The following is a 13,086-nucleotide window of genomic DNA, read 5'->3' on the forward strand; positions in this document are numbered from 1 at the left end:
CTAAAGTCTGGCTTAATAATTGTATCAAAAATTGTGTGTGAACTTGAGGAATGAGAAAAACATGTAAAATTAAAAAGCAAAGAGTTCAGCTGAGAGTCTCTAAAAACACCCATGCAATGCCACTGAACAGAATTCAACACTTACTTTGTAAGTGAAAAGGTTGGGATGAAGGTGACCTATATTATTTCTCTAGGGCAACAAAGTCAACTCAAACTTCTGAAGTATCTGTAAACTCCACTTGTCTGAAGTACTGGGAGACCATCCGGCGCCACAAAGTAATGCCTTTCCGTAGTGGGGCTTTGTAAACATGACTATTTTGCCCTAGAAATATTATACAAAGTAGTAAAAGGCTTTGGTTATACTTCCTTCTTTCTCTGCTGTACCACTTCTTCCATACCTCACAGATGGGTATTGGTAAAATTTGCTCAGTCCCGCTGTTGGGTTTGTAGACAGCTGTCCCACCCTTGACTCCAATGCCTCCTTTGATTTATTTGGATTCTATCACCATTTCAAAGGATCACAAAAACCAAACCACCTATGTGAAGACTCTCATATGCCACAGCCTTGAAGACCTACAGAACAACTCGTTGGATGAAAATAAAGTAGGCCCAGGGAAACCTAGGAATGGGCTGCCTGCTAAGCACCCCAGGAACTTTTCATGCTGAAATAATGAATGTCCTTATGATAATGACGACTCTTAGACTGGAACGATTACTATCGGCAAAATCATTACTAACGCTGGTATCAAGACTGCTGCTTAATTCCCCACAAGCAGGGATCTGATCCTCCTGCCTGTGACGTTTCTGATAAGAAGTCTGCCAGTGCTGTGTGAAGATACTGCACAAATGTAATTTAAACCTTAGTGAGAAATATTTGATTATATTTTTCTCTTTCCTTGAAAATTCTTCTGTGGGAAATAGTCCAAACACCTGCAAGGAAAAGGACTATATCAAATATACCTGGAACAGGCTGCCTTGCATTTCCTTCTCCTCTCCTAAGAAAGATTTCACTCCCTCCCAGCATAAGCGTGGCACTACTAGAAGGCAGGCAGAGCAAGGCGCATTACCTAGCAAATTTCTTTGCACCATAACAGGATCAGACAGCAAAGAAATCCTCTTTTCCAAAGGAGGTTGAGAAAGCATAAGCATGAAGGTGTGGCTAACAACATCACTCTACTCAAAGACATAGTCTTCTGCAGACGCATTGTAAGAGGTATCACGAATACCAGCTCCTGTCCGCTACTTGTGAAATATATTCAGTGTAGTGTGATTGTGTTAGCTTTTCTGAGGAACATAAATTTATATTTGAAGCGATGCTTATCTGTTGCAGCTATAAGCAACTGCTCTGGATTTACTGAGGCAAGGTCTAGTATCTTGTGTTGATACACGAATCCATCATGAAGAAGCGTACTTGCCTCCTTAGGGACATACCCTTCCCAGTGTGAGAGACGATAGATTGTGATCTCTAAATGGTACAAGAGAGAAACACTAGCAAAAGGCAGGCTAGCAAGTGACCCAAAGGAATAAGGACTGGATCTCTAAGCTCACATTACTTTTTCTACGTTCGGAAGTCCGTTCTGCAGCAGACAGCAGCTTACTGAAATATCTCAAGAGTGAGTCATATCACCACTTTCTCCTATGTCTATCATAAAGATTATTGATTTAGTAAATTACTAACTTTGGAAACTGGCAACTTCTGAAGAAAAGACAAAGGCGAGAGAACTGCCCACCAACGAACAGCCACAGGTGAAATAACTTGAAAAGTTGTTTAGAAAGAGAACCAGGCTCCTGAAAGGATTTACTCTTTGTTCAAGCAAGCTTGCAGCTTGGGGATGAAATGTATGATCCTTAGGGCGCCCTAAAAACTGCCAAAAATAACAAAGTCCAAAAAAAGCACTCGAATGTATGAAGTTGTTTATACCAGCAAAACCCTTTTCACACAAGCAGAAAGGTTAGTGGTTGGCAGCACTCGAACAGCCCCACCCTGGAGAAGCCACTGCAGATGACCCCAACCTGCAAAGCGGTTCGCAGGCTGCCTTTCGCCTCCCAGCCCACAGTCGCCATTTGCTGCACGCTTACCACAGACCAGAATGAACACAGCTGGAGCCCTTCGGCAGAAGCCATAGTCAGCTACGAGTGACTGATGTACGTCGTGTCTGGGGAAAATCAGGAACCAAAACTTACAGATATTTAGTCCATTTTCTAGTCTTCTGACATCAGGGAATACACTTCTGCTCCTCAGCTAAGGAAACTAAAGAGGAAGAGCTCTGGTTTGTAGCTCAATACGAGCTCAGTGGCTGAAGTTGAAAGTAATCTAGTAAGTAACCACCCTCTTCTACTTAAAAATAAACAATATGAATTGACCCAATAAAGAGAAGGTCTCTCTTCTTGCCCCTACGAAAGGACAGGCTTAGTTAATAATTAAAGTCATAAAACTGAAAGCACTCAGATACACAAAGGATGACTGAAAAAAGTGCTTATCGTAACACTTTCCTTCAAGATAGTAAATCATGCTTAAAAACAAAAACAAAACCAAAAACAATCTCTGCATTTTACATTTGCTTATCCCATTGATGTCTAGGCCTAGCAACAAACCATGGCCACACCATCGGGAAGCACCGCAACAAGCTGCTGTCACTGCAGCCAGAGCCGTACTTGGCTCTCCTGAGACCGCATCCGGAGTACCGGCCTCAGTTTTGGGTGCTCCACTACAAGAAATACACTGGGATACTGGAGTGGGGTCTGGCAGAGACCACCAGGATGGCTGAGCACTGCAGCACAAGGAAAAAAAGAAGAAAAAGAAAAAAAAAAAAGGGGTGGTGGTGTAAAATACAACGTTACCCTTTGCAAAATACTTGCAATATACGCAACTAACACCAAATTGAGCTGTCACATCAGTCCTCAGAGTCTGCAACACACACACACTAAGAACTAAAGAAAAAAGAAAAAAAAAAACCACATTATGAGAAACTGCTGAAAGTAAAATCCAAACCGCTATTAATTTTGAGAGGAGACTCCAGCTTCAGCCAGAAGAAACAACAATACTGGGAAGCACTGCTGCTGATTAACAGAGGGAAAACTGGACATTTTTACATCAGATCTACAAACGGGATAATTCAGGCCATCTCACTGCACAAAATGGCAACAGGCCTACTGCATGGATATCTTTAATTGCTTCTACAATACTATGCTCAGTTTTAAAGCTTTCTGTCTCAGAAAGAAGTCTGTTTAAAATAGAGGGACAAGCACAAATATTTCAGATATTGGAGAGAACATTATGTTCCTTTAAAGAAAAGGAATCAAATACGCAATTTCTTTTTAATGGACCTGTTGGACTGTTTCCAAAAAGAAAAGATAACAGTCCCACTGTTTTGAGGCAAAATACTAGAAAACATGTCAAAGAAGTATTTGTAAATTACTTCAAACCTAACAGAAGAAGCAAAGCAGTTGTCTGGCTATGACAACTCATTTTAACAGCCGCATAGAAGAATAACATTTTCAAAAGGAAGCAGACTGCACAGTGACAGGCTATTCATCATTTTCCGATTTGTGATTTCATGCACTGTAGGAAAAGGTTTTAGCAGAATGCACCTACTGCACTCATTGTCATTTTAAGAATGCTGCTTCATGTCCGTGTCTGAATTTGTACTGCAAAAATTACAGTACTGCTATAAAAAAGGATGCTGAAGTTTTCATGTCAATAAATCAGAATTTCATTTTCAAATACGATTTTTTCCACTATAGTTTCTGTTGTCGTACTTCCTTCTGGTATCTGAATAGAAACATCAACCAACAGAAGCTCAAAATTAGTAAAGAATAACAAATAGAAGCTTAAGCAAGTTAATGCTAGATTGTATCTTATCAATAAATAGAAAGATAAACTTCCTTCTTTGAGCCCCAGCTCAGCTGTGATAGCACTGAGATTCCTTATTGCTAAGAAATAATTTCCTTTGCAGGGAATGCTATTGTAAGGAATAAATATTAAAACCCTAATGCTCCAGAACTCCACTTGCCACTGGCAAAGAGTAAGTTCTTTGGAACAGTAATAAATTATGAATTGGTCAATTCAAAAGGCTTTTAAGACCACATTTTTGTGAAGACAGCTTCCAGTTATGAAGAGGAAATCAATACACTCCTGTCTTAATCTATAAGCAGGAATGACACTGGCAAAAACTAAGTCAATGTCACCTTCCTACTGCTTGTCCATCACCAGGACACACGGTGTAAGAATGAAAATGCAGATGAAGGAAAACCTACAGAGCTGGACATCCCATTGTGCAGAAATCAAGGATAAAGGACAGGTAAAGCGAAGCACACTATCGCAAGCCTACTGACCACTGGACGAACGGGCTGGGAGGAGTCAGGGTAGCTTCAAGTCTGAGAAAGCCACCACATGAATTCTAAGACCTGGCCTCTGGGGGAACAAGTCGACTTCTCACACTGGAAGCTCTGGAAGTGAGAAGCTGATTGTTCCTGTAGTGAATCAGTGCTCTGTTAAAGCTTCCAAGCTACGTATATACCACGTGTGAACATAAAAGGAAGAGCAGCACACTACATACAATTAACCTGAAAATTTTAAGGACAATAAATGGAAAGATGTAGGAAAAAACCCAACGTGTTGGGGGGGGTGGGTCTAAATAAGCAAGAAAAAACTAAGCAGAGTTTTAGAAGAGAGATACAATGAACTCTTTAAAAAAAAAAAGTCAAGGAAGTGTGACTGAATACAAGGAAGAAAGAGTTGGTTGAGCAGTATTTGGTTACTAGGTTAATTTCATTACATCTATCTAATAATTTATTCCCCAAGCATTATTTCATCACATCCATTATGCAATAATTCAAAGTGACGTTTGAGTACTTATCTTCTGTTGTTTAATGATTAGTCATCAATTCACACTGGAGATGTTTACTTACAGAACTAAGAACACTGGACCTTTCACTTTGCGTGACAGCGCTGTTGGAGCTATTTCCCAAATCAGTGTGACAAAATACGTTCAAAACCACTGCAATGCTTCACGAGGATGAACCTATGGAAGGTGATGTATCCATACGGTTGCATTACACAACTGGTAATAGAACCAGTTTCTCTAGACACCTAAATAAGAGACCAGTATGCTTTTAATCTTGCAGTCAAATCCATATCAAGGGGGATGAAAACAGTAGCTATTTGAATGCAAGTGTGTTCGTAATGGTAAGCTCCTTGGTACAAAAACATAATTAAAGATAATTAAGTAGTTAAAAAATAAGGCCTCAGAATCTATAATAGTTTCAAATATTATGAACTGGCATTTAATATATGCTTTCCAATACAACAATAACAAGTGCTAATAAGCATCAAGGACTTTATTTCCAAATAATATTAATTACGCTGAAAATCAGAATAGATGACAGCAAACTTCCAAGTTTGCTTGAACGGGAATAAATATTTTTTAATAAATTATCTCTCTCTCTCTCTCCCCTCCATTCACTAGCAGCTCACAGAATGCAGAAAGTAAATATTTCTCCAGTAAACTACCAGAACTATGAAGGTATTTTACTGCGTGAGAAAAAGCATAGAATACAAAACCAGACTAATTGTGGGGAATTGGAACACTACCTCCGATCCACTGGCACCAGAGGATATTTGCCTAAATCTTACAGCTTGATTTTAGAAGAGCCTAGTTAGGTTTTATGACTGCTAACAACGTTATGGAAAGGCAAGAGTAAACCTAATCTCTGCTTTCTTCTTTTAGACTGACGGTGGATTACTCTTGAAGCCTAAATGTTTGAAAAAGCACTAAGACTGAATAAGAGCTTCCTGAAGAAAGTCTACAGGGCTCCAGATTTAAGACTAGGGTTTTTTTCCCCTCTTTCTGGTCCATTCACTAATTACTCTACACATACAACACACACAGATAACAGATACAACTCCCAGGTATGTTCTGTGAATCACTGAAGGGCTTCTATATTTCCCTTCTTAAACTTCTTATTAATCATCATTACGCTAACTGAATGTATGCTACAGAACAAAGATCTCCTGGCATATATGCCCTACCTGTTTTTACATGTGGGCTTATAGCTCAGGAAACAATGAAGGGCAAGTTGTGGTACCAAAAATAAAAAATGGGGAAAAGCAGCTGGTGCCACTTTCACTTCCAAGTTCCCCTTTGGCCATCACTGAGTCACACACCTGAAAGAAGAACCTTTTTTTTTTTTCTTTTCTTTTTAAATATCTCCCACAGATGGTTCTAAAAGATTCAAAACCTCTTACTCCTGGTTGCAGCTCTACAAAAATCAGACTTGGGGGGAGGAAGAAAAAAAAAAAAGCCTTTGTTTTGGAACAAAATTTAAATCAACAAAGCTCTCTCTACACCTTACCAAGTAGTGTGCCCCACAGGTATCTGCTTAGGACAGTTTTCCCTCCTGTTCTCTAAACAACCCATCAGGAGGGTGCAGCCAGCAGAAAAGCACAAGCTCTGGAACACACAGGGGAGCCAAACACCCTGGTGAAATCCCTCCTCAGTAACTCCTGAAGTGCAACAGGCTGGATACACAAAATTGTTTCTTTCCACACACTGAGCTCCCCGCGGCTTCAAAGCAATCCCACCAGCCTGAACAATGCCGTTGTCCTTGCAGTGATGTACTTTATTACTAACATTTGTTAACCCTGTTAGCTGTTACTATTATGTAGTTAAAAATGTTCTGGGATTGTTAAACTCCTACAGGCACATGGAGCAAAAAGCCTACACAAATTAACTGGTACTTCAAATGTGGTTTTCATGAAAGCTGACAGATCTGTAACAATTCCTGAAAACAATATAGGTTTGAGAAATTTTTCAAAGTGACACGTCCTGACATAACAGCTGCATTAGCTATCGTTTTTAATTACATACAACACCACATCTGTGTGATAACAGGTTTCTAAAAATCTTGTGTATAAAGCAATACGTTCTTGAACAAACTGTTTTGTATTTTATCCTGTAATCAATATTATCAACAGAAGTTTGTAATACAATGTATTCTGCATCAATTAATCTACCGCCCAGCCTGGTCTGAGCTTTCACCTGTTCAATTTACAGTTAACTACTATGTACCTACTGATAGATACTGTAGCAGAAGGAAAAAAAGTGTTCATAATAAATAGCTATACTATTATTTCAGCTGAATATATAGATTTTTCTGTTTGTAATATCATTTTAATAAAAAGTTCAGTTGGGGAAAAAAACAGTTCATTTGCCACGATGTGCTAACTGATGAGAAATTTCCAAAGAGCTGATTTGTAAGAAACTTGGGGCAGTCATAAAGTTCTCAGATTCATCATTAAGGAGTCCTTGCAATTCCCAAACCGGGTATTTGCAGAAGCGCACGCCTTGCCTGCAGTAGGGAACCTGGACTTGTTAAGGACCCCCCTAGCCTGACCAGTCTTTTTGAAATTCACTGTCTGTGGGTCCAGCAGCTAGCCCTCCCCAAGGCTTGTAGTCCGTGAAACCAAGACCTACACCTACCATTTAAAAGTCAGTTACTAACAGCAAAACTGCTCCTACCCTGAAATAGTTCTCAAACTGTTCCATACAGTTAGGCATAAGTCACAAATTCAAAAGTCAGGTAGAGAGGAGGTAAAAAAATTAAGCGTGAAAGCGTAGGATTGCAATCCTAGGTCCGCACCGAAGAACAGCCTCACGACAGCAAAGCAGCAGTTGTTTCAAGCTCACTGCTCACATCCCTCACCAGGGTTCATTAACAAGCCTTGAAACGATTACCGGCCGATGTCCCACCAGACTCCATCCAACCTACTCCCAACATCACTATTCGTGTTAAAAACAACTATGATCGCTTGCTGAAAAATTCTGAGATGCTCTTGGGCCACTGACAAGTTAGGTCCCAGGAGAAAAAATTTTCAGAATTCCCACTGAAAAAAGTTTTATTTTACTTTTCCAGTGAGGGGGGTGAATGCTGAGGATCAGGGAAAGGTAGCAGGAAGATCTTGTATTAGAACTAGCTCATAAATGTTCCCAAGACAGACACCAAACCTCTGTGATTTTGCCCTCTCATGACTTTAAGCATCTACTATAACCGTTATTTGGCCATGAGGTAGTGCCAATTTCTATAAAACTGTATTATCCATCTACATGTTTATCTTGGTCATGGGTTTTTCCCCCCCTTTGAATAGTCTTTCAAAATTGGAAACGTAAAGCATTCAAACAGAAAAACACATTCGTATTTGAACAGGAATTTTGAAGACATTTTTGATTCTGAAACTCAAATTTGCTGACACTCAAGTGGCCACATTTTGCAGGCAAGAGGAGCGGTTTTGAAATAAATGGTTACTCTCTCAGGCAAGACATTCACGTTACCCAGTGTCTGAACTTAAATGGACTGACTGCAAACAAAACTCAATTTGTTTAAGTTTTCAATCACAAAAGCAATTTAAGTATTCGTTTTGTACACATGAAAGACTGAACCACTGAATAACGCTATTATGTTATAAAAGATACTAATATTAAATAATAGTTATGTTCTGCTAAAAATGTTACATCCAGAAACACTTTAGGAAGCACCACACAGTTCTACACATGTTCTGCATTTTCTTTCCAAGGTAAATATCCTGGGAGTTCAAAATTGTTAACTGGTATCAAAATCTCCCTTTTTATCGTTTTCAATCCCTCCCAAATCAGTCAAGAAACAGCAGCAATTCCCCCATCTATAAATCACGCAGGCTCAGCTTCAACAGCTTACTAGAAGAAAAACAACAGAGAACTTGAGATTTAATGGTCTTCTATGCAGAGTAAGCCCCCCATCCCTCGTTCTTCACTTTTGAAAAGTTAAGCAGCTAAGTAAACAGAGCAACCCAAAGAGCTCCAGGACTCCACGATAACTATTCTGCATTCAAACATGCACAACGACTGTAACGTAAGGCTATAACCAGGATCACGCTTAGTAGAAAATAAAAAGCTTATCCTTTCTAAATTAAATCACACAAATATTACAGGCTAGTCAGTTCATTGCAATTTAAGAGAAATGGCAAAGCTCATTATGTTTGTTGGTTTGTTTGTTTTTTTTTTAAATTAAATGAGAAAGCAAAACATAGCAGGCAACATGCACAACTATGCTACTTATATCACAACTTCAGTAAACAGGCAATAAAACACAAAAGCTCACCACCCCCCGCAAGAGCCTACTGTACAGAAAGCCCTCTTAAGATTCACTCCTACAATGCAGTTAAGTAGAAGATTTCAGAAAAGGATGCACAAAAAACATTTAGCAGACTTAACAATTTGATTAAACAGAGTCCTGAGAGTTTAACAAATGTTCAACAGCATACGCATAACATTTACAACAAGAAAGAAGAAAGGCACCTGGAGACATCTGACACTGGGCATGCTCTGCAGGCATCTCAGTGCGCACATGCTCTCTACCAGGTTGGAGCAGCCTAGCCACAAAGACCTTGGCACAGAACACTGCAGGGTGACAAAAAGGAAGGAAGAGAAGAAGCAGTTAGATGCCACAACAAATCACTCAAGGCAGGCAACTCATTAGTATGTTAACGTGGGTACTTATCTATGTTATTTCTACATTAAGCACAAGGTTAGCGCCAAGGGTAAAATAACAACTGAAGATCCTTTTCAGAAAATAAGCCATCCCTCCGGCCTATCAAGGATAACGAGCTGATTTTCCTCATTTGTAACCGCTTGGCTTTAGTGCCCAGCTGAACATTTTAACTTACTACCAGTAGTATCAGAGTTGTTACAGTTTGGGTCCGTCAGTTCAGCAATGCATCCACACATTGCTACCGACAAAAGTTCTGCTGCAGCGGGGGAAGATGCCTTACTCAGCAAACTGGCCTGGCTGTTAATTGCTTGCGAGGTTTTTACCTTTGCAGTCACCCTTGGGGAACAGAAGTGCAGGAGCTTTTCATTAGGGTGGCAAGTCTTTAGAATACAACCTGGAGGAGCTTCGGTAATTAAGGTTTGGCACCCCGCACTGTCTCAACTTTCTCAAACAATTTGTGCTTATTTATTCCGACAGCAAAGCCGAGGTTAACTTCTGAGGTTGCAGTCTATGTACTGGAACACTGACAACCAAAAAATGTAAGTATTTTTTAGAGAGGAACAACACCTAGCTAAGTTCAAATTGCAAGACCAAGCTCTGCTTAGTCAAGGCACATGGTATCCTGATTGAAGGGGTTATTGGGGAACAAAGTTTGTATTAATCAGTTGAGGGTATCCTTAAGCCAAATTATACCCTAACTACATTTATTACTCGTACCACCACCCAAGCCAGAACGAACCAAGCTTAACTACCAGACTCCACATTGCTGACACCAGAAGTTTGGAAAAGTTTGGAAATCCTTTTTGTTTCTTTTCTGAAGCTGAAGAAATTTGATGCAGACAGACTCCCCAAACCTTTTATAGCTGCATGATATTATTTCACAGTTCCTTTTAAGGACAGAATAGTACATACACTACATAACCATCAGATAAAGTTAGGGAAAAGGATTCAACTCCTCACTATCAAGCAGTGCACAAACCCAGCTCTCCAATTTGGCACAGACTTAGCTTTCAATATTTTTCACACAGGCTTCCAATTTAGTTATAACAGACACCAAATCTTTAAAAGAAAAATCCCACACAGATCGAAGTTGAAAGTGGAATAACCGGAGGTGAAGACTCAGGGAAAGCGGTTATTGTGCCAGTAATGAGGGGAAGGAGGGAGCCCAGAGCAACTGAAGAGGTTAAAAACTTTTTTTTTTTAATTTCATCTCTTATGAATAAAACAAAAGAAAGCCTAATATTTTCACCTCTGTGCTAAGGAGAAAAATTAAAGCAAAACCAGGAGAGGAATGACCCTAACAGCACCAAAACACACTGGAATTCTCTCTCCTCTTATCCAGCAGGAAGGTTGCCATTCCATATGGATGTTCTGCACTACGCACTTGTCGTGTGATGAGCGCGTGCATAGACCTTATGTACAGAGGTAAAAACAAACATATTTATGCTATTTTGCATTATTCTTCCTTCAATATAAAAATAAATCACAGTTTTCTATTATTAAAAGTTTCTTATTAAAGTTTAGAGAAATGTGATTTTTCATTTACCTATCAAGTGTATCTATAATTACATTGCAATAATTTACTTTGACATGTCCTCACACAAACACTTGAAATTTAGTTCCCAGATTGCCCTAAGATAGTCAACCAGTGACTATTTCAACGAGACAGCAAAAAAAAGATTTTTATGTTTTTAAAGGAAGATAGCATGTACTGTTCAAACCCAGCGATCATGATATTGAAGATGCAGGATCTTATATAGACCGTTTACAGCTCTGCTTCAAAACAAGCGTATATAATTCAAGAAACTTCCTTTCTAATCTGTTTCATTATTTAATCCTGTTTGGCACAATACCCGAATGGTGTTTTCACAACACTGAACCATCAAAATTCAGTGCCTCGCTGCAGGTGTTTATTAAAGCCCAAATAAATTTTTGCATTTTTAAACATACAGGCCCGGTAAAAGTTTTAATTCTGCTCACATCACTTAGTAAAAGCCATTGATTGAGAAGCACAACAAACTTCTCTCCTAAGATTTTCGGATAGGATCTACAAAACCGTGCGTATAACGTGTATAATGAATCTACACCTACAGGAGTCCACAAATTATAAGCTAAAAATCACTGGTTTAGGTTATTAGACTGTGTTTTCTTTTAGGAACTACTCTAGCTAAATAAGCTGAACATTAAGAATTTAAGAGAAATATGGGTAACTTGAGAGCAATTTTTTAATTTATTTCAAAATACATTTAGACACAGAGGCCATTTCCATGCCAAGTTTAAGCCACACAAAAACCTTTCCACAGTATTACAAAACCCTGAATAAAAGGATTTATTGAAGTCACTGGACACTTAGCTGTAGCAGTGATATTGCACAATACTACAAATTAAATATTGCATTCTACTTCACACTAAAACAGGAATGTGCAAATACTTGTGTGCTTCACTGACATGTTATTTCTTGACCCTGCTTGCATAGGAACTGTCATAAATAAAAGCATAATAGTGTACTAAAGATTTAATTTTTGCATAACAAGAACGTGAACTTACGCCTTCACTTTCCACTCGCCCTTCAACAGGATCCCAGGGAGCTGTAGCACTATTTAATAAAGTTTGGGAATGGGAAAATGACACTGGCCAATGGGCATAATATTAAATGCATATATAAACCAGCGCCAATCCCACTGGCAGACAACAGAACCATACAGGTTAAGATAAGGCCAATCAAAACTGAAATTTTAAGGAACAAACTAATTTGCAATGCAACTCATTAAGACAGCTGTGTGTTCATCTGAATGCACTACTTGCAGGCAAGGAGTAAGCACATGAAAGAGGGGCTTTACAGCTTCATGGCAAGGAGTGAATGACGCTGAAAGAATAAAGCCAAATTGAGAAACACTCATTGGATCTTTTAGATGCCCTATGTTTGAAAAGATTAATACATTAACTTTATTATTATATGTCTTATTTTATTTCTATACGCAAAAAACTGCTTTGGTGGTCCAGCCTCAGGAATTACATTTCAAGATTTAGGTTTCAATCTTAAATCTCAAACTTAAGAAACCTACACAAATGCCTGCATTTGCATTCGAAACTATAAATTCTCAGTAGTATCAGTAAAAAAGGAATATGCTTCAACGTCTTTAAAGGTCAGATGCTAAGAACTTCTTATATTAATAGTAAAGCATGTGGCAGTGTTCTTCCAATAAATCAACCTTCAGGATAGAGGCACCAAAAAAAACCCAACCCAACCTATAAGCCCCTGAACAATCCAAAGTTTTCCTTCACTTTGGCCTTCTCATAGGTGTACAGCGCTGATATTTTGTTAAAGCACTGTAAAGTGTCCAGAAACCTTCCATTTCAGCGCATTTGAAATTGAGTGATGTCCAAACAGAAATCCTCACACTTTCTTACCCCTTTAACAAAAAAAAACAAACAAAAACAAACCCCACCCATTTATCCTATAAAGCCCACTAAATTGCTCAAGAAATGAATACGGACTTAGCCTATGTTCCTGATGGAACTAATACACCTTTGATACCCAGTGATGGAAATATTGCAATGT

At 38.9% G+C, this 13,086-nt stretch overlaps 1 protein-coding gene across 5 annotated transcripts in view; it reads right to left on the bottom strand.

Moving 5' to 3' along the window:
• FBXW11 (F-box and WD repeat domain containing 11) overlaps positions 1-13,086 on the bottom strand; it is a 74,867-nt gene that overhangs the window by 48,175 nt on the left and 13,606 nt on the right. For 3 of the 5 annotated variants that reach the window (XM_076349621.1, XM_076349623.1, XM_076349624.1), the window contains one exon: positions 9,332-9,433. The exons of the other annotated variants lie outside the window; for them this stretch is intronic. In XM_076349621.1, coding sequence (XP_076205736.1) covers positions 9,332-9,433 — 102 coding nt within the window. The remainder of the gene's footprint in view (positions 1-9,331; positions 9,434-13,086) is intronic. 5 annotated transcript variants of the gene reach the window in all.

The sequence above is a fragment of the Aptenodytes patagonicus genome, chromosome 12 (assembly GCF_965638725.1).
Source record: "Aptenodytes patagonicus chromosome 12, bAptPat1.pri.cur, whole genome shotgun sequence".
NCBI classification, from domain to species: Eukaryota; Metazoa; Chordata; class Aves; order Sphenisciformes; family Spheniscidae; genus Aptenodytes; species Aptenodytes patagonicus.